The sequence below is a fragment of the Sminthopsis crassicaudata genome, chromosome 3 (genome assembly GCF_048593235.1).
Source record: "Sminthopsis crassicaudata isolate SCR6 chromosome 3, ASM4859323v1, whole genome shotgun sequence".
In the NCBI taxonomy this organism is placed as follows: Eukaryota; Metazoa; Chordata; class Mammalia; order Dasyuromorphia; family Dasyuridae; genus Sminthopsis; species Sminthopsis crassicaudata.
In genome coordinates, this window is record NC_133619.1 from 398,726,929 (window position 1) to 398,749,890 (window position 22,962).

The window sequence follows — 22,962 nt, forward strand, 5'->3', positions numbered from 1 at the left end:
TTTGGGTTCTTGAAGATTGGTTGCAAGAAGGCTGGTGGAAGGGCACTCAAAATAGAGAAGGAACGATTTAAGTTAGAAATAAAGAAGGAACTTGTTAGTTAGAAGGTTTGTTGGTATTTTAGAAGAAGTGATTGACAGAAACTAAAGAATCTTCTTCCCCAGGTGTCCTTAAAAATAGGATAAGCTCTCATAATACTAAGATGCTTGAAGCAATCTCCAGATGAAGCAGGTAGAGGGACTATGATGAATGGTTTAGTCCCTCGATATTGCAGAGAGTTCTGTGTATTACAGATTTTTGTTATTTTGTACTGGACAAAGAGTGATGAGTAAGAAATGTGGGGGGCTGCTCTTTTAATTCTAGAACACAGAATTCAAACTTCACCTTTTGCTTCCAGGTACATGTTACAGACTGAGCAGCACTGAACTGGAAGTAAAAAAAAACTTGGGTCCTAGTCTTGGATTTGTCTTTAACTAATTGGGCATTTCACTTTATTTTTCCCCATCTGTGAAATGAGAGGTTTAGACTAGATGACGTCTAAAGTTTCTTCCATTTCTGTAACTCTGTGGTCCAGTGGGGAACTAACCAACTCCATAAAACCTCCATAAAAAGCTTCTATGTTTTAATTTATAAAAAAAAAAAAATTCTAGTATCCTACTGTAAAGTCCAAAGGAGGAGGTATTGCCACAGTTAGGAGGATTCTGAGGAGTCAAGATATAGAAACCCCTCAACACATGGATCTGATCCCCTACTTTCTATCTCCATTCATGTGAGTCCTCCCCACTCACTGTCTCTATCTTTATTTCTTTATAGAAAGCAGATCTGGCAGTAGCTGGTCTCACTATCACAGCCGAAAGGGAGAAGGTGATCGATTTCTCCAAGCCGTTCATGACTCTGGGAATTAGTATTCTTTACAGGGTTCATATGGTAAGAGACTTATTTTATAAGCATTTATGTCATTAAAGTTATTTGCATGCAAACACACAGTTATATGGTAATAATGAATGACTCATGGAAATATTTAGGTTTCAGACTGAAACGCAAATGTGCTAGGCTATTTTTTCTTCTGTCAGCTGTGTGGACAAGCAGCCGGAATAAGTAGAAGTCTCACTTATGGGCTTTTCTACATTAATTGCTTCCTCCTCTTGGAAAAGGGATGGCCAAAAAAGATGTTGAAGTACTAGATATATAATGAGGATGTGATTTGGCCCATTACTCATTCTGTTTCCTCTAAGAAACAGATCATGACCTTGAAAGCCTGAAAATCGGCACGGTCCACAGTGCCCTGGCACTTATGCAATTCATGTGACTTTCCCCTCCCGCCATGGCCAAATCTTTCCTGATCCCTAAGCTTCCAAATTAATTTCCAATATAAAACCATTTAGCATGCAGTTATCAGATCAAATAACTGAAGGGGACTTTAGGGATCATCCTCTCACTTGGTCACCTCATTCTGCAGATGAAGAAACTGGAGTCCACAGCATCACTTGTCCTAGCAAGAAGAAGCCAAACTTGAATTCAAATGTAGATCCACAGACTCCAAGTTCAGTGTTCACCTGTTTCCCTATTATCCACACTGCAAGAGGCCAAACAATCTCATATAATCCAAAACAGCGGATAATCCAAATATCATTTCTAATTTGTTTTCTAATGGGCTTTGCTTTTGTAATGATGTTTTACTAAAGTGAATATTAAAGAGCATTTGTTTTCTTGGAACACATACCAGTTGGTGGGAAGTGAAAATATTTTATCCTGAGAGAACTTGGCTGGATGGACCTTGACCTTGCAAATACAAATATGATGTCTCTTTCCCAGGAGGTGACATAGGGGTACTGATAGCCTCTTTTCAGACCAGAAGTGGGCTGGGAAAGGCAGAACAAAATTAAGCACTGACCATGTATAATCCACCAAGTAGATAATCCTTAAGCAGATAACCAAGAGTTGACTTTATGTAGTTATCTTTTTGAGCCAGAAAAGCTGCTTTTTCATTCTATTATCCAAAAAGACTTATTATGGACACTGTTCATATGGATTTCATTGCTCCCTTTCACTGTCTGCTGCCAGACATTTGATGTACATGGTGCCAGGACACTGTAGCCCATGCCAATTTTCAGTTAGGTATAAGAAGGAGCCAGAAACAAAAAGGCAGCCTATCTAAGATGCTTCTAATCTCCACCTTCTGCAGAATGTGCTTCCAGCTGTGTTCTGGAAATAGGGTGTCAATATCCCCAAAATTTTGTTTCTAAAAGAACAGTGAAGGATCTCAGTTTATAATTCCCAGTCTGCCTGTTCTCCAAGTCTCTGGCAACTGCTAAGACAATATCCAAATTGAATAAGCAGCCTGACCAGAAGCAAGAGAGAGGACTTTCCTATCCCACAGCAGTCATCCCTGGGCCACAACATCCACCTCAATTCTTGAGCTGACTTGGGAGGGAATGTTAAATAATCTGGAGAAAGAGAAATTGTAGAAATTAAAAGGGCACCTGGACTACAGCAGAGAGAAGGCAGGATTTATTTGTATCTAGCTCTCATTTGGAGGTATATGTGGATTACCATAGAATCATAGCATAGTAAAGTGGATAGACCTTAGAGATTACCTGGGAGAACCAAAGGGGCATAGACTCCTAGCTGGAAGAAACCTTGGCCAACGACTTAATATAACAGGTGATAAACTAAGGATGAAGAAGATCTCACTCCAGGTCACATAGCTTATCTAGAAAGGTGTAAACCCCCACCCAAGTTCCAAATTCAATGCCATCTCCCCACTTTGCTTTCCCTCCCTTCCCTCATTCTGGTACTGCAACTCTCTGCTTTGTGAATTATATACTGATAGGTTTTTTTATCCTTCTTAGACATTTTTCTTATATTCATGTACTTTTATGCAGGTATATTCTAATCTATAAGGTGGCGTCTCTATTTTACTAATAAAACTTCAAGAAGACTGAATCCAAATCCAACTTGCCCCAAATCTCATTAGACAGTAACAACAATCCTTTATAGGATGGAATTGTTGGCCCATCTTCCATCATCCAATAATCTCTCTTCCTTTGATCCTGCCGTCAGCCACAAATACACATCTCTGTGTTTAAGAATTCTGAAATCCCCCTATGTAATCATAATGGCTTTTCATCTCTTCCTCTGCCTTCCCTTATAAAACTCTACTCTTCATCTTCACTGTGATCTCCAAGCCTTTGGCTCCTCAATTCTCTTCCAGGCGGGGGCAGCTAGGTGGTGCAGTGGATAGAGCACCAGCCTTGAATTCAGGACCCAAGTTCAAATCTGGTCTCAGACACTTAACACTTCCTAGCTGTGTGACCCTGGGCAAGTCACTTAATCCTAGCCTCAGAAAAAAAAAAAAAATTCTCTCCCAGGCCAATTTCCACATACTAGTCACTCTCCCTTCTTCTCCCCATCTGGCTTCTTGGTGGATCAATTCAGTTTTATATTTTCCTCCTCCAATCTCTATCTCCTTTATCACATCTCCAATTATACCCAATCAAACCTCAGTCTTAGATCACTTCCACCATTCTTTGCCTTTTTTCCTACACATGTAGGTCAATGAAGATGGAGAAAATCACATAATTGTTAAGGCTGCATAAACTACAAATTTATGTTACACAATATCAACTGGGTTCTCGCTGCTGCTAAACAATCTTTTTACACCTTTATCATCAACTCATTATTCCCTTCTCCACAATGGCATTTCCAAATCTTTTCATCCCTCCTCAAACTTGCAATGGCTCCATCTCCAACTTTTGTGCAGGTATTTGTCTCTTCTTTGGTGAGGAAAAAAATTGGGTCATTTTCCATAAGCTCCCTCTTCTTTATCTCTTGTCACTTAGATGCCTTCTGCCCTTCTCTCCTCCTTCACCCTTGTTTCACATAATAAAGTGGTCTTAACTACTTAAACCGAGGCTCACTTCTTTACATGTTCAAGTGATCCCATTCCATCTCACCTCCTCCAAGAGACTGTCACCCTGTCATCCCCATTCTTTCACTTATTTTCACTCTCTCCCTATCTATTATTTCTTTTTTTACTGCCTACTGCCCCATCTTGAAAAAAAATTACTTTCACTTGAACCTTCCATCCCCTTCTGCCCTATATCTTTTTTGTCCTTTCTAGTTAAAATCCTCAAAAAGGCCATCTATAATAGGTGCCTCTACTTTCCCTCCTCTCACTCACTTCTTAACCCCTCAAATTCCTGCTTCTGATCTAATCATTCCACCAAAACTACTCTTCCCCAAGTTATTAATGATCTCTCAGCTATCAAATCCGTTGGATTTTCCTCACTCTTCATTCTCCTCAACTTCTCTATAACTCTGATACTGTGGATCACTCCTTCTCTCTAGGTTTCTGAAGAATTACTCTTTCCTGGTTCTCCTTCTTCTCTAACCATAACTCCTTTAGTAGATCCTCCTCCAAATCACACTCTTTAACCCTAGGTATACCTCGGAATTCTTTACTATGTCCTCTTCCTTTCATGGACTAATTACTCTATGCTGATGATTCTCAAATCTGTTTTTCTACCCCAACCTTTCTGCCCATCTCTAATCCTTTGAAAGACCAGTACATATTTAAACTCAATATAGCCAAAACAGGATACATAAGTTTTTATCCTAAATCCCCCTATACGTGCTCTATTACTGCAGACAAAAACATCATCTTCGCAGCCCTCAGGCTCACAACCTAGGAGTCATCCTCGATTCCTCACTAACTCACCTCAGTCCCCCATATCCAAGCTGTTGCCAAGATTTATTGATTTCCCTTTTGCATCATGTCTAAAGCATTTGCCCTTCTATCCCCTGACACTGCCATTACTCTGGTACAGGCCCTCATACCTCATACCTAGATTATTGCAATAGATGTTGGTAGTGTTTTTTTTTCCTAAAGCACTCTCAGAATCAAATACAAAATGTTCTGTTCGGCATTCAAAGCTCTGCAAAACCCAGTTCCCTCCTACCTTTCCAGTTCCCTTTTACCTTATTCCCCAACATGTGTTCTTTAATGTAATGACCTGACACAGTGTAAATACAATAATTTTTATTGAATGATTGATTTTACAAATGAGGAAACTGAGGAAAAGTATTTTCCCCAGTTCATTTGTTTTTACCTAATGAAAAAATCAACAGCACAAATCTAGTAATTTTATAGTTATTATTAGTAATAATAACAATAACAATAATTAATATTTATGTAGTACTTTAATATTTACTTTATATACACTTTATATACATTAGCTCATTTAAACCTCCTAACAACACTCAGAATTAGTCACTAGTATTATTACCACTTTACAGATGAGGAAAAATATAAATCATAAGTCAACTTTTGACTTAAAAGTTTATATGACTTGCTCAAGAGAGCATAGTTGATAACAGTGGAGGGATATGAATCATAGTCGACCTCCCAATCCATGACTCTATCTACTAGGCTATACGGCCTCCCAATAGGATGGGAATCCTACTGCACTGCCTGTCCAGCTGATGCCCAGGACACTACATGTTTATGAAATGTCAAATGAATGTTTAGCACCATTTCCCACATTCCTACTCTACAGAGCCCTGTGCTTGGCACTCTGGGCTCATTTTTAAAAATTAGACATTCCATCTCTATTTTCCCACTGTTTGGTATCCTTTTCAGAGACAAATACATGCAAAAGAAATGGTTGAAGAACACCTCCAAGATATAAAAACATTAACAAACCATTGTAATGCAAACAGTCAACGGTACCTCAGTGCTAAAAGGTCTCAGATTAAAGGAAAGATCACAATGGAGTGCAATTAATCATGAAAAGCTTCCAAGTAGAGCTGACTTTTTAATGTGGAATGATGGTAATAATAAGCCTAAACAGAATACAGAAAGAGCAATGTGAAATAGGAAAAAATTATCAAGCCAAATATTTGCTTTTTTCATATTTTTAAAAATACCAAATCTGGTTAAACTAATGTTTTGTGTCATGGAAACTATATGATCCTGTGAAAGACATGTGAATGACATGGCACTTTTAAGGGAATGTCAGGATATAGTAAACTACAAGCTGCCTGATGCTGGAAGAGAGGCTTCATTCTGATCAGATTATGAAAGAAATAAAGGAACTAACATCTTTTAAATGCTATAAGCTGATTTGAGTCCATGGATTCACATCTTTTAAAGAGTCAGAAGGGACACTAGAGATTATCTGGTCCAGCCCTCTCATTTTGCAGGTGAAGAAGTTGAGATCCAGTGGAAGGGAAATTACTTTTCCAAAATCATACAGGTAGTAAGTAGCAGGAGGGGGTTTTGAGTCTAAACCATAAAATCTTAGATTCCAAACTGGAAGGACTTCAGTCCAATCATTTCTTTTTTTCAGAGGAGGAAAGTGAGACATGAAAAGTCATACAGGTACTCTGAATCCAAATCCAGAGTACTATCCTATACTCCAAGCTGCCTCAAGCACACTAAACTTTGACTAGTTTGCTAATTTTAATTTAACACCTCAAATGACTTGAAATAAGCAGAGAAAAAAAGTGTTAGTGGGAACAAGTAGCAGGCAATCTTATATAAGCTGTGGAGAGAAATAGAAGCATGTAGTTTGCTAAGCTTGGTTTTTACCTCAATTAGGCAAAAAGGGAGAATAATTCTGGGCTGACAAATCTAAGAAGAGCCTGAATCTTAAGTAATGGAGTATTTACAGGAATACCTAACATGAGGCAGAATTCGTTCCTTTATTCATCTATTCAACTAATATTTCCTGAGGTACTGCACAGGTTGCTAGGAAGAGGACTTCCTTGAGTTGTCCAAGCTCAAGCATTTTACCACATTAGAGAGAAAATCAAATTGCATTAGCTTCTATTGAAAAGGAGGAAAAAAAAGACTGTTACTAGAAATAGCTTAGACTAAACCATCTCAGATTTTGTCATGAGTAACATTTAGATTCTGAGTCAGTGAGTGAGTGACTCAGTTAAAATTATATGGAAACATCATCTCTCTACTCTCATAGGGTTAAGTTAATGAAGTTAGAGTTTATTAGATAGGTGCTTAATATTATTTTTTGTAAATTGTTCTAATTGGCAATTTTCAGTGATTCAAAACGTAGAGCCAGAAAGAACTCAAAAGAATATTTATTCCAACCTTCTCAGTTTACAAATAAGGGAAACTGAGATTTAGAGAGATAAATTGACCACTCTCCTCCGTCACAGAGATTGGTTAGTATAGCCAGACTTGTTCTCCATACTCTGAATCCTTTCACTACGCCAGAATGCTCCTAATGGTTAGTGAATCTCAGATTTCAGGGGAATGTACAGAAAATTTTAGAATTTACAGTGTCTGTGCTATAGAATGGCCAACTCAAAAGGCATTAGATGCCTCACAACTGGAAATTTCCAAGTATGGCTCTGTTTTTGCCAGAATTGTTTAGGTATAGATTGGATTACAAGACCTCTGAGATCCCTTCCAAGTCCGAGAAACAGGTCACAGAGGAAGCTGTCCACATCCTGAGGTTGGCAGCCAGGAGTTTCACACGGTTTCTTTTAGAAACCAGCTGCTCTGCCCTGCCCCTGCTTACACAGTAGCACAGAGATGCTGGGGTTCCCCGAGGGGGACCCTAACAGTTTGAGAGCCAAAGAATCAAGCCAACAGCTTGAGAGAGCCACATGGAAGAGACATCTTTCTTCAGTCTCCCGCCCCATTTATCTTGGGAACAAGGAGAATACGATGACAGATGGTTTAGGCTGTTCAAACACATGCTCGGCTCTGGCTTGGGCTGAGCTGGTCACCAGGGCAAACAGACACTTGCTTCTGGTTGTTGGCAGGACCCATAGAGAGAGTAGGATGTCCACCTGAGGCTTTCCAGGACTTGAGATGTTAGGACAACTCTGGACCAGGATGAACTGAGCTTCCAACCAGGTTACATTAGTGGTCCCAAAAGCAAAAGAGAACTATCGACTCCCCATACATACTTTGTCATGTGTCCAGAAGCAGCCATGTAAGTCATGTGAAAAGAACACTAGAAATGCAAGAGTTCCTGATATAACTACACACTGCTCTTTTTTCTTGAGGACATAGAATTCAGACGTGAAAGAGATCTCACACGTCATCTAGCTCAGAGATTAAGTGACTTGCTGAGGTCTTACAAATATAGTGTTCAAAGGAGCATATTCCAAATATTTTCCAAAACATGGAGGCTTTTTATTATTTTGATGGATGCAGGCAATTCTATAATAGGCATGTAAATGAATGAAAGGGAACCATGGTATGGATAAACCAAAATGGTCATTAATCCAAAAAATTTATATTTGGCATTGGGATGCAAGGTACAATCTCTTTTTTCAGCAGATTTGCCTTCCTAATGATATTGTGCTAAGGGTATTATATAATAGCATAATGCTTATATTCCCCCAAGTTCACCCTGACTAAGGATGGGAAGAGACAGCAGAGAAGCCTGCCAAATGGCATGAAAATTAAGCATTGGCACAAATAATCTACCAAGTGGATAAATCACATATAGTAAATTGGGAGTTGAGAATTTTAGGGATATTTAGGATTAGTCCATAAATCTTCCCATGAAGCCTTTTAAAATCCTTGCTATATAAAATTCATGTTATCATAGTATCATATATTTAGAATTGGAAAGGAACTCAAAGACCTAGAGAGATAACCAACTGTCAATCCTATCATAGGACCGTTGATGAAAAGCTAGAAAGGCTGTTCAGAGGCCCTTAAGTCCAATCTTCTCATTTTCCAGATAAGGAAACTGAGATGGAGTAGTTAAGTAATTTCCCCATGGTCACACAGATTTCAATTCTGGTCCTCTATCTCCAAAGCCTCTGACTCCCATCATCCACTGCACCACATTGCCTCTGACCTTCGATGTCATTCCAAATCATGGTGTAAGCAACCCTCTCTCCAAAGATCACAAACACAAGAAGATTGCCAGGTTCTTGCTGACCCCTGATAGTTGGCCCTTTATTCCCTACCTCATCTCTCAACAAAAAAAAAGTAATTCACAGTTTTCTCTTCTGTCCCCTTAGCTCACAGCTGGTGTTTTCATTCTCATAAAAAAGAATAAGAAAGAGAAAAAGAGAAGAAAATGGAGAGAGTCTATTCATGAAATAGACAGATTTGTTTTAAAAAGGAGAAAATAAATGCCATTATTAAATTAATCCATAGAATATGCTGAATGTGTTACCAGCCTTTCTTCAGGAAGGTCTGATTCATTCCAGAAAGACTGTCTATGAAAATGAAGAACAATACTAAGTAAACCACTGAATCATTTCTAATACTGTCTAATACTCTGTTACAAGAAAATGGAAAATGAATAGATTTCCATTCCTTATAGCTAAGTAACATGATAGCCCATATAATGGAAATATTGAGCTCTGAATATATAATCATTGTGACATGATATATTTATTGAAAGCCTTTCTTTCAAGGAGCTCAAAGTGTTTTGCCAACATAACTTCAGTAACCCTTATATTCAACACCCACCCATATTAGTTGAGGGGCCCAATCTTATAAATGGAGGAAATGATGGATAAAGAGATGGATCAGCTTATCTAGAATCACAGAACAAGTCAGGGCAGAGCCAAATTTAGATTTCAGGACTCCTGTGATAATATTTCCTTCTACCTGGATTTTTTTTTTTGATAAACCAAAATGGAGAGGTAATATGGTACAGTTGAAAAATAAATTCTGGCTCTTGTCCATCTAAATGGATGAGATAATAAAATACATAGGATAACAAAGGAAACCAATAATATTGAAATATAGTTATCAATTTTTAAAACAAGTTCACAGACCTAGATTAAGAACCCTTTTCTAGAGAGAAAATCCTTCCGCTTTGGAGCCAATCTGGTAGACTTTTACAGCCAGAAGTGGAGAATAGACTGAATATGAAGAGGCCTCTAAAATAAAATGAACCAATTTTTAAGATCTTTATCTGATTCTAGAGTTTGGCAAGGCTATACTGAGAAGATGGGGATGTGTGGACTTTCCCACAGACCAGTTTCCAAGAGAATTTAAAGTAAAGAGTGGTGAGTGATAGCAGGGATTAAATAACACAGTCCTGATGTCTAGTTGAGAAAATCATGATACAAAGCTACTTCGGAGACATAATGGGAAGGCTAAGGTGGGAACAAATCCCAGAAGTTGGCATTTCTCATTCCTAACTGAGATTCCAGAACAGAAATGCTCTAATTATTTATCAGGATAGCCCTAGGGAGAGCCCCCAGAATTCATATGTTTTAACCCCTAGTAAATACAGGAGGCCTAGAGAGCATAACCAGATGGTTTCCTCCAGCCAAGCATCTTTAATGTAAACACTGTATGTCTCTGCAGGCTGGAAGAACAAAACCTAATTTCCTATCCATTGGGGGTGACAGCAATTAAAAATGAAGCTTCCTCCCTCCTTCCCTGATCCTTGCTATCTCCCAGGACCCACAGCTGCCTGTGACATGGGCCTGGCATGCTCAGGCTTGTGGCACCAGAGGTGGGTGAAGTAATTAAATTCTCATTATATTTCCATTTCCTCAAATATGTGCAGAATAAAGGATCAATGAATTAACAGATCAAACAGGATCAGAGAATTCCCAGCTTGAAGGAGGAGAATACACAGACATGCTCACTTCTTATCCTCTGGTTGTCCTTGCTGCCACATTTCATCCCACCTGGGTTGCTGGGTTGGCTGCAGCCTCCTTTCATTTGGAGGAAAAAGGATTTAGGAGGTTATCTCTAGGACCCCAGATGACAAGTTTGAGCTAGCCCAGGATTAGGAACCAAGAGGACTCAGTTCTAGTTTCAGCATCTTTTCTCTTAAAGCTTTGTCTTTAAAATGTATTAAATTAGGCATATAAAATATACTGAATAAAAACAGGGACAGGGTCTGGACTTGTAATTTCACTAATACTAGAAGTTCTTGGATGAAGAAACTTCCTGTACTAATGCAGGTGGAAACCTCAGCAGTGAATAATGAGAGAAGCCTAGAGCACTGGAAAGTGACTTGTCCAATGACTTAGTGACTTCATCTAGAATTATGTCAGTTTGTTGAATTGAATTGAATTACACTTAAGAGTTTCTGCCTTCAGATAATTGAATTGTATTACACTTAAAGAGTTTCTGCCTTCAAATAATTGAATTGGATTACACTTAAGAATTTCTGCCTTCAAATAATCTCCAGTTTAATAGAAATGACTAACCAACATATAGTCAACACACACATACGTCGACTGTTAAACACAAATAGAAATATGCTAATGATAAAAAGAGTTTTAAGAGTGTAGGGCAGGTTGGGATTGTGCTACAGGAAGAGGAGTACCTCACATTAATCAGGCAGCCCTTTGGAAGAGGGATCATGGGAGGACAGGCTTAGAGCTGGAAGGGACCTGGGAGAACAGAGTTCAACTTCTCCAGGTTAGAGATGAGAAAGTGATGCTCAGAGAGGTAAAGTAACTTGCAGGAAGAAAGCAGCATATTGACTTTCTTCCCAGCTTGACTTTATAGACCACACTAGGAAAAGTCTCATATAAAGGCAGAAAGAGAAGCAACATGGAAGCAAGGAAGGAAAGATGAGGAGAGAAGAGAGGAGAGGGAAGGAGAGGGGAAAGTAGAGGGGAGAGGGCATAGAACGGAAGGGGAGGAGAAAGGAGGGGAGGGGAGGGAGACAGGAGAAGGGAGAATGAGAAGGCAAAGGGAAGGTGTGCATCTGTGAGTTCAGAGGCAAGAGAGGAATAACCTACCACTTTATTAGACATCATTTCACTTCTCTGTCTTCACTCCCTTAATCTTTCAGATAGAAAAATATCTGCCCTTTGCTATCTCACAGAGGGATTTGTGAAAACAAATGAACTAATAAATGTGAATGTGCTTTGAGTTCTTTAGAAAAAATGGCATTCGTGCCATCCATCTTTGAGTAGAGTATTATGTTTGGAAGGGAAATGCACTATTTGGAAGAAACATTGATGGCATATGGTGATTTCTACACAAACATGGCAGGTGACTTCTAAACCTACCATTATATACGTTCAGTCAGCTTCGGGACAATATTTTGAATATGCTCATGTGGAAAAGCTCAAGGTTTGCAAGTAACATATTGAAAATATAGCAATATCTTCGAGCTCAGACCAGGCCAAGCCTCAGCAGGATTGTTCTGGGCATATCCTGGATGGCATCAACCCATCACAAGTTGAATCGCACTATCCCTTGCTAACATGACTGAAATTATTCCATTTGAATTACATTTATATCTTGTTCCAGCCTTGTATGATATTTTTTCTGTTTATGTGTATATATATATATATATATATATATATATATATGTATATAAAATTTGAGTTTCTAAGAATTTTCCCACAGCCAAGAAGAAACCCTTCTTTCTTTATCACTCCTAACCAAATATGGCAGCTTTAAATAGCTCTGTCATTTTCCTCAATTTCACTTATTCTAATATAATCAGCTATAGATTTCTGACATTGAACATCTAATAGGGTTTCACATTCACAGTCAACAATGAATTGGTTTGTTTTCATATTTCTCCTACTGAGATGGCACTGAGAGAGAGAGATGTATATGGAACTAAGATCTTGCAGCAGGTACATTTGCCCTAAAAAACACACGAATCCATAAGTTGGAGGCAAGTAACGTAGATCAGGAAAAAAAGTGTTTGGAAGAAGTAACCTCCTCTTAGACACTAACTGCTATTCAGCAAATGAAATGGCCAGGTCTTCTCTTCGTTTGGATTCCAGACTCTGCCTCCAATGATCTGCCTAAGGACTCCTGGCATTCAGGAAAGGGAAACAGATTCTGTTAGCCAATGATAGGAATATAGATGACTTGCTCTAAGAAGGAAGTCTGATTCTATTACTGTTGAGTCATTTGCCTGCTGTTAGATAATCTGCCTAGTGATGCACTGGGACATCCCTAAACTGTCTTCTCCCTTGTTCCTTATCCTACAAGTCATTTCAGTTCCTTGATTAAATCACCGCAGAGTATTCTCTGAAAGTCAAGTGTACATGTGTATGCTCCCTGAGATAGAGAACTTCAAAAAGTTTCCAGAGACATGGTAAATACTAAAAGATACCTGATACCTGAGAAGGGAAAGTTTTTGTATATTGTCTGCCCCAAAGGCCATTTCTATGCAGAAAGGAGGACAGCATTATTCCCAGAGAAGCCCAGGCAAAGTTTTGTCACCCCTTCCCCTGTGAGTTAAGAATATACAATTCCTAGAGAGGAATATAGCTTAGAGGGCTTGGTATCCCGGACTCGGAGGAAGAAAATATTATGAAGAGAAAAGAAACCCAAGGAAAAGGTGATTGAAGGTAATCTGTGATTGAACCTGCCAGATCACAGCAGGCTGCAAAGAGTTCCTCCCTGCCTACTGAGGCAGCATCTATTAACTATGTTTTCAGTGCTTTGCACATAGTAAACAATGAATAAATGTTTAATGAATTGAATTTCATTGAATTGAGTTGAATTTTATCAATGGAGGCTCTAGCACCAACCAAATGCCAGTATTCTGCTTTGATAAAAAGAGTACTCAAACATGTCCTGACAATAAGGCTGTTTAGAAAAGCTCAGAAGGGACAGTTTGACTTAGAATGGGTCCCTTCACTCATATATCCAGGGACTGACTGACACCAATCAGTCACCGGCTGACGCAGACATTTCCCTACCAACAGGAATAATAGACTGTTTCCACTGCATGGTAGAAGCTAGACATAGCATATCATGATTTAGGAGTGGATCATGATACAATACCCTGTGCTGTTGTGATGATGTCACTGAACAACGTGCTCTTGGCCACACATAAAAGCCTATCTGTACTTTTCCACTGACTTCCCCTCTCCTCTGCATTTTCTTCATAATTTGGATTTCTCTTTTGGGTCCTCATTTCCCCATCTAGAAACCCACTTCCTTCCTGGGCTCTGTTCCAATCTCCACCCCACAACTCCCTTGGCTTTGGCCAGCACTCATTTCTGGTGGGGAAGAGAACAGCATTTCTCTGACTTTGGGATCCTCCTAGGGATTAGCAAAGAAGAATGACTGTCATCAGAGGGCAGCATTAGAATTCAAAGGCAAAAAATGCTTGGTGAGCGCACTACACCCTTCAGAAATTCAGAGGCAGTAAAAGAAACAAGATGGAGACGGGTTTCGCCTCTCTGGGCACAAGCTGGCCGTGTCTGACCGCCAAGGCCAGGAGGCGAGGACTGGGATGTCCCTTATCCTTCCACTGCCGCCCAAGCCTCACCATCTCTTCAAGCAGAGTCCCTGACCCCGATCCTTCCAAAGTCCCCTTCCAGCCCTAAAAGTCCATGGTTCTACAAGGGGAGACTACCTGGGACAGAGTGGACCCTCCTCCCATCCTCGCCCGGTCCTGCCCAGGGTCCATTTTGGCTGACCGTGTAAAGTAACACTTCCTTCTGTGTTCATTTCTAGGGTCGAAAACCTGGCTATTTCTCCTTCCTGGACCCCTTTTCTCCTGGAGTCTGGCTCTTCATGCTTCTTGCCTATCTGGCCGTCAGCTGTGTGCTCTTCCTAGTGGCTCGGTACAAGCTTTAGTCACTTTCCCGTCCCCACACCACCACCTTGCGTCCAATGGGGGGAACTTCACAGGGAGGAGAAGAGGGAGGCAGGCTGAGCAGGTGAAAGCTGACCTCTGGACAGAAATGGAGTGACCCAGAGGGGCTGGCGCCCGACAGCCCTCCCTGCCGGGGCTGCTGCTCCGTCCGTCCGACCGTCCGCCCGCCCCTGCACGCTTCCGTGTGTGCTCACACACTGGCAGGCAGATTCTGCCTGCAACGGCTCCTTCCCCTCCTGCTGGGAATGCTTTGGAATCCTGGTAATGAGAGATGGGTGGTACAAGATCACTCAAATTAAGAGCTGTGCATTTGGCTGCCCCAACCTCAGCCTGTGCCAGGATCTGCCTCAAAGTGCTGAGCGACAAGAAATGGAGCCTCGGAGACAGTAGTGGGGGACTGGAGGCGGCTGCAGCACAGATGGGGGAGGAGGGCCCACTCCTCGGGGAGATGATCGCCCAGCTCCAGCCCAGATAGGCTTCTGAAAACATAGCTGCCCTTGTTATACTGCACAGAAGGAGGGCTACCGAGGGGGCTGGGGCGGGGAGGGCCCGCGGTGGGAGGGGGCCGAGGCACAGAGCACAATAAGAAAGGCAGGACTCTCAGGAGCAGAGCTGGGCTAGAAAGTCTGGTTCCTCTACGAGGAGAATTTCTCAAGAGTGATTTGATCCAGTGGCCTAAAGGGAAACCTTCCCTTTTTCTAGGGGAAACTGGACTTTACTGCTTGTGGGTTCTAATTATCCTCACGAGGAGATGTTTGCCCCTGGTAAAGGGAAGGGATCCCATCTTGAGCCAAAAATGGTGTCTGACTGTGATATTTCAGCACAGAGTCAATAGAAGTAGGTATTTTGCCCACATAAGATCACTGATTCTCTCTTCACCTTCAGACAACAGGAATAAACATCCTTCCTCTCTGCCCTTTTCTTCCTGATGTTACAGGACTAGGGAATCATACCAGTGGTGAAGGGCTTTCATATTTATGCTGAGAACTCCTTAGGACAAGCCCATATAAATTCATTGTTGATTCTTCCAAGTTTCTGGCCTTTCCCACAGCAGCTTTTGGTTCTGACCTTTCCCTTACTGACCAAAAACAGCCAGTTTTGTATTGGGCATGTTATATATGAGGTGGAGGAGAAGCCTTCCTAGGGGGGATTTGTTCAGTGGCCTGAAAGGGAACCTACCTTTCCAGCAGTTTTCTAATTAGAAAAACTGCTGGAAAGGTAGGCTCCCTCTCAAGTCATTGAACAAAAGTGGCCTGAGCCCCTGCCTAGAGACCCGGCATCATGGGGGCTGGTCCAACCTGCTTTGGACAATCCAGGTCAGAATCAAGGTCAGTAAAGAGCTCTTGGCAAATTAAATCCAGCCAAGTTGAAAAAGGCTAGTCTGTGTACAAGCTGAGCAGCTTCCACTCCCCTGGAGTCAGCAGCTGGTGCCGGGTTTGATGGGGATGAGGTGAAAACTGGTTTCTTTCCACTCCCCCTACAGGTGGGCTCATCCAAAGCCGGCTGTGCTGGCCCTCACAGGTATTGCCACTGACAAGTAACTGTTGTCACTGACAACTGGCAAGATGTTCAGGAACTAACATGCTGTCTGATACCTCGCATCTCCATTTCACTGTATTGTCTGCTGCAAAGGATTGTGTGAGGTGTTTTGGTTTGGTTTTTTTTAGGAACCTTTCAGCCTGAATCCCTTTTTACTGTTCCCTTTATCATTCACTTTCCTCACTTCTGATGAATCCTTGTAAGTGACACGATGCAGCAAGCAGGTGACCATCACCCTTAGCCCCATGATTTGAGCTTTGAATGGTGGTCCTGGACCCTGGCCACCGGCAATACTTACAAAACAAGCTGCTGCATTGTCCTGAATGCAGGCTAAAACTTTCACAATTTAACCAGATTTGACTGAATTCAAGGGCTAAATAACCTTTCTTTCCTATCCTTCCTCCCAAAATACACCTATACATTCATCACCACTGTAATTATCCCAAAAGATTTATTAAGTACTCAATGACTTTTACTGTTTTGTCAAGCATGACAAAAATTTCTAGTCTCTGCTCTCTGGGAGTTTACTATCTAATAAAACATATATGAAGGCCTATTTGGACAGGGCACCATGATGTTACTGGTGGAGACGTGAGATTGGGGGTACTGAAGTGATACTCACTTTTCTATAGCCCCTTCCCTTACAACTCTGTGAAATAATTAGTATAAATAATATTTCATAAATGAGGAAACTGAGGTTCAGTTTGCTAAGCAACAAGCCCGTGATTACATTACTAATGAGCTCAAACTCTTGTGTCCTTGCTGCTGGCTGTAACCCATTGTTCTTTCCACTAGGATAGGGAGCCTAGCAGTATCAGAAACATTCCATTGAATTATGGACAGACTATAAGCCATTTACATTATATACAAGCCGTAGGTAAGTGCTTGCCAAGGACAGGGAGCATGGGTAAAGTAGGAAGAAATGACTGAGGGACTGCCAAGGCAAGATTAGGGTGAAGAGAAGAATACAAGAAAAAGGACCAATTGAAGAAAGTTTATTTCTGAATCTGTTGAAATGATCAAAGAACAGATTGAAGAAAAAAGGGCATTCAATGGCGCTTCTTAGTGAAGACTCAGTGGGGAAAGTAGATGAAGGAAACTCTCTCTGCCATAATTGTATCCATAGATATATAGTTGATAAAAGGGATCTTGGATAGACTCAAGTCCCCTATCTCACAAAGGAAACGAAAACTGAAGGTGAAATGATTGGCTGAAGGTCACCCTTGACTAGGACCTGGGTATCCTGACTCCCACTTCAGAGATTTCTCTTCCTTCTCTCCCCCATCATACCCTCCCCTCAGCTGCCTCTTCTCTCATACTGAAGCATGTTCACAGTGGGCCTTTCTGTCTCCACAGGCTGACACCCTATGAATGGTATAGCCCACATCCCTGTGCCCAGGGCCGGTGTAACCTTCTGGTGAATCAGTATTCTCTGGGAAACAGCTTGTGGTTCCCTGTTGGGGGCTTCATGCAGCAGGGTTCTACCATCGCCCCACGCGCCTTATCCACCCGATGTGTCAGCGGCGTCTGGTAAGATCCAAAAGAAGAAGTGGGGTTAGGGACCAGGGAAATCAATCTAGATCCTGTGGAATCAGACTAAGAAAGAAAACCCACTATAGTTATATCCTCATTCTGGAAGTGTATGGCAACCTCATCTGCTTTTGCTTCTATGGCAAACTTCTTGTTCTCTGGGAAATTCAAAGTAACTTTAAAAAAAACAAACTTCCAAGTGACATTTATTAAGTGAGTCCTAGGATCCATTCATTATTCAGATGAGATGGGGGGGGGGGCCTCTGGTTAGCTTTCCCTTTTTTGCCCCAGCTCTTTATATTGTATAAGGGACAATATTTGGACTCACAGAAGTAGAAGAGACCTTAGGGATCATTTAATCTTATCTTCTGAAATGAGTGAATGACTCATTTCCCCTTGGGAATTGGCTCCAGTACATCCCTGCAATTATTAAGAAGTTCCTCCTCCAATATACACTTCCCTAGAACTTCTACTATGAGTTCTCCCTCTTTGGAAACAAGCAAATTAAGTATAATCCCTCCCGACAATAGCAATTTTTCAAGTGTTTGAAGACCTTTCTCCTGTCTTCTCCTGCCTTGCTAATCCCAGTTCTTGTAACTGTATCTCACACCATGTGGTTTTAAGTCCATCCCATCACGCTCATCTTCTTCTGGATCCATCCAGCCTACTATTGTCCCTCCCAAAACATGGCACCAGACCTGGAAACCACATTTCAAATGAGTCTCAACCACTGCAAAGATAGCTATTGCCTTCCGCATTCTGGCTACTATTTTCTGATTATTGCAGCCTAGGTGTTTCAGTGGTTAGAGCACTGGGCCTGAAGTCATCTTCCTAAACTTAATTCTGGCCTCAAACATTTATTAGTTGTGTGACTCTGGGCAAAACACTTAACTCAGTTTCCTTACCTGTAAAAATGAACTGGAGAAGGAAATGGCAAATCACTCCAATATTCCTGCCCCCCTTAAAAAAAATCCCAAATGAGGCTACAAAGATTTGGACAAGACTAAAAAACAACTTACACACACACACAAGAATTAAAAAAAAAAAAGTGGGGGCAGCTAGGTGGTGCAAGAGCAGCTAGGTGATACAGTGGATTAAACACCAGCCCTGAAGTCAGGAGGACCTGAGTTCAAATCTGGTCTCAGACACTTAGCACTTCCTAGCTGTGTGACCCTGAGCAAGTCACTTAACCTCAGCCTCAGCAAAAATAAAATATACAAGTCTGTAGAATATAGGTTTCTTGTTATAGGTTAGCTTATTCCTAAATTCGGATTTGCCACATGCTAGAGCCCTGTTTCCTTTCTTTCTGCCCTCAATTCCAATTCTATTGGATAATAGAGAAAAAGAACTTTCCCACACTTTAATCAAGAAAGAGATGAGAATTGTAATTCCTCTAGAAGCCAGGTGTGGTAGTGTAGGAAGAATGATCTGCCTCACACTCAAGAGGCCATGTAGATATGAAGAGTAAAAACTGGGGCTAAAAGAAAAGTTTTCAAAAATCAGAATTGGGAGAGCCTAGGCCCCCTGGGAATTCTGATCCCATGACCCCTCTGTTTTTTTCTTATGTAAAATAATTGTCCATTTGCATTTGAGCCCTTCTCTCTTCTTTTCACCTTTTCTGTTCATATTTATGCCCTATTCTGTCTCCTTGCCCCAATTCTTATTTTATAACAACCTCTGGCCCAAGGTAAGAAGGATGCCATAGGTTGTTTTGCTGTGTGGTTCACAGACTACCTCAGTGAAAATTGAAATAGTCACATCCAGGTTACTTGGTAATTCTGTCCAGAGGATATGTGTGAGGGTAGCTCTGACACTTTAAAAAGGCCCCTTTTTGGACCCTGAACTGTTGCTCTCACATTATTGTGCCCTCCTTGAATTCCTTTGGCTTTTCTGTTGTTAAATCAGGATCATGGCTCAGTCCTTTGCCAATAGAAGGGGGAGGGACTGAATACAAGACCATCCAAGTCAGGCTTGGTCTCTCATCCAGAGTAATGGGGATATGCAAGTCCAAAAGAATGCCAATTTGTAAATGAAATATTGCCTTTATGCAAAAATGGCACTACTGACCCACAACCATCCATTAAGAATGAATTCAAAATTCTTTTTCTAGTAGTGGGGTTAGGTTCACAAATTTAAAAATGTAAACCATATGGTAGGGGCATGTTTAATCTACTTAATAGAGCAAGTCATCTTTAATGGTTTTATCATATGTGCGATTATCAGGGCCCATTGCTGGGCCCATTTTTTTTGGAAAAAAAATTAGATGAATCAGTCAATGCTGTAAGCATTTTTATTTAGCATATTTAAGGGAAAGTACAAAAGAGAACATATGGCTTAACTATAGACACCTCAGGAGGCAAGAAGCAGGAACAATATAGAAAGATTGGGCTAGAGAAGCCATGTGAGCTGTTCATTTGAAGTCAGTCTGAGATACCTCCGAGCTAGAGGAGACCCTCAACTCTGGTTAAGACTGATATTTCTATGCTAGCTATTCCAAGCCCCTCACATTAGGTTAGGGATTAATATCTCCAAAGTCGGATTGGGAAGTAGCTGGAAAGGGTACACCTAGGAGTGCATTACTGTCTGGCAGTTATGGCAGGGTGAAGATCATGATGGTCTAGGACTCCTGTGTCCATGCATCAGGGCAGTGGACTCAGTGCATGGATTATTGCCGTGTGCTGCTTCAAAATGACTCAGGAGCAAAGGAAGCTAATGGGCATAGTGTGAATAAGAACTCTGGGCCTGGAGTCAGGAAAACTCTCCTTCCTGAGTTCAAATCTGACCTCAGATACTCGCTGTGTGACCCTGCATAAGCCACCTAAGCCTCTTGGTCTCAGTTTCCTCTTCTGTAAAATGACCTAGAGAAGGAAATAGCAAACCTCCCCAGTATCTCTGCCATGAAAACCCCAGATGGGATCATGAAGAGTCGGACATGATTTAAATGACTCAATATCTATAAAGTAAAAAAAAAAAGTCTTGCTCAGACAAATCTGATTAGTTTCCACTCCCAAGATCACAGGTAGAGAGGTACCAGCAAACCATAAAAGCAGAAGCTTCCACACGTGGAAGATGTAGATTCAAGGAATTAAGGGGGATTTGGGTGGATAGAAAGTCCATAAAAAGCACAGAGAAGAAATAAATTTTCTAGGGAGAAGGAAAAGACATGTCTAGGGAACAAATAGCATGTTGGGCTGCAAAAGATTAGACTAGTAAAAAAGATATTTTTCCAGAGCAAAACAATTGTCTCTATTTCAAATTTTATAGCCAAAAAAGGCTGTTTCATTACTTAAAACAAGCTCTTTATATTCTCTTAACAAGCTCTCCATTCTCCCTTCCTCATTCCCCAAACCAATGGTTTACATTTGGAATATGGATTACTCTGGTTGGGGATGCAGTCTGTGATATTCGAAACAATCATTCAATCATTCCACAAGCATTTATTAAGTTCTACTGAGTGCTGGGGTTTGGGGATACAAAGACAAAAATGAAATGACCTCTGTCCTCAAGAAGCTTACATATTCTAGTAGGGGAAGTAACATATACATAAAAAATATATGCTACATATGAACCCAAATTATCATTAGTAAGCAACCCTAAATGGGAAATTTCTTATAGTTACTCTAGGTGCCTATGTAATTTACTTTAAAAAGGATCCCCAGTAGTCAGTATCTACTCCTAGGGTATCAATACTTTATAGAGAATAGATTCTTGTTTCCTGCCAGAAACCTGAAGTACCAGGGCTCTACACCTGCCCCCTGTCCCTAATTTGTGTTAGCAATCAATCACTCAATAAGCATTTAATAAATGTTTAACTATGTGTCATTCATTATGCTAGATACTAGAGATAAATTTGAATATTCAACAGTTCCTACCCTCAAGGAATTTACATTCTTTTGGGCAAATGATGACTCAAAAATTAAACAAAATGGCAGAGTCACACACTTGGTCCCCTCTTATCCCTTCTCCAATCTTAGAATCAACTTGTTCCCCAATATGGTACACTAACAAGAACTCTAATATTAAAATCAGTATATCTGGGTTCAAATTCTACCCAAAATACTTGAACTTTGGATGAATCATTTCCTTACTCTGTTCTTCAATCTCCTATTTCTCATATGAAAATAATACAAAACTTACTATTTGTAAACCACAAATTGCTTATCTTAAAGGGAACTCTTGTTGGGATGTAGTAGAAAGGTCTCTTCCACTGGAGTAGGAGTTGGGCTCTACTATAAACACAATTACAGAATTTTGGGGTAGCATTTCACCTCTGGGAAGCATCTTGAGAGCAGGGACTGTTGATTTGGGGATTTAAAAAGTTTGTCGTTATGTGTATTCCCTTTATTATACTATATGGTACTCTATACCTGACACATAGTAGGTGCTTAACAAATTCATTTTGACTGATTCTGAGCCTCAGTTTCCTCATCTGTAAGGTGAGAGATTTGGACTAGATGATCTTTAAGAGGCTCCAGATTATATGATTAACCTCCTCTTTCTACTTCCTAGTCATGCTTTAGAGTCCCTCTCATTCAGGAAACTTTCCTCCATGATTCATAACCCATTGCCAATATATCTATCCAATACCAGATATACTCTTTCATTTTAGTGCCATTTTGTGCTTGCATTTTTCCTGTTGATTCCACATTTGGGAAACTATTTTCTCTCCCCTAATCCTTTGAAGGCTATGAGCTTCTTGAAAGGAGAGAGCACTTCATACCACCAACACATATACATGCATTCTGGGGGCACTCAGTCAACAGCTGATTTACTCAAGTCCTCTCCCCATAGGTGGGCATTCACTCTGATCATCATCTCATCTTACACGGCCAACCTGGCAGCTTTCCTGACTGTACAGCGCATGGATGTGCCCATCGAGTCTGTGGATGACCTGGCTGACCAGACAGCCATTGAGTATGGCACAATTCATGGAGGATCCAGCATGACCTTCTTCCAAGTAAAGCTTGCTCTTTTACTCAGACTCATTGGGGTTTAGCAGAGGGAGGAGAAGGTGGAACAAAGGTGAGATGACTGCTGGAGATGGGAAGTCTCCTTCCCCAGCTTTTACCTTCTCCTGCTATGCCCTTTCCTAGCATCCAATCTAGAAACCATAGGGGCTCCGCTGATAGCTTCCCAGCAGAGGAGTCTGGAATAAAATCAGAATAGTCTCTTGGATAAGGGTAACCTAGATGCTCCGATCCTTGACCTGATAAACTTGTAGAATCTTTAGACAGGGACCTTCTGTATGCCCCCATAGGGTCCTCAGAAAGTGAACACAAAGTCCTGCCTGATCTCCATGGATAGCCCTATCTTAGTCTGACTAGACAAGTGAATTTCCTAGTTTCA

General features: G+C 40.9%; 1 protein-coding gene across 5 annotated transcripts in view; it reads left to right on the forward strand.

Annotated features, from left to right (window-relative positions):
* GRIK4 (glutamate ionotropic receptor kainate type subunit 4) overlaps nt 1-22,962 on the forward strand; it is a 680,228-nt gene that overhangs the window by 627,296 nt on the left and 29,970 nt on the right. For 4 of the 5 annotated variants that reach the window (XM_074302596.1, XM_074302599.1, XM_074302598.1 and 1 more), the window contains 4 exons: nt 812-925; nt 14,406-14,515; nt 17,443-17,616; nt 22,408-22,573. In XM_074302596.1, coding sequence (XP_074158697.1) covers nt 812-925; nt 14,406-14,515; nt 17,443-17,616; nt 22,408-22,573 — 564 coding nt within the window. Of the gene's footprint in view, nt 1-811; nt 926-14,405; nt 14,516-17,442; nt 17,617-22,407; nt 22,574-22,962 lie in introns of those variants that run through there. The other variant, XR_012488209.1, reaches the window with a different exon arrangement.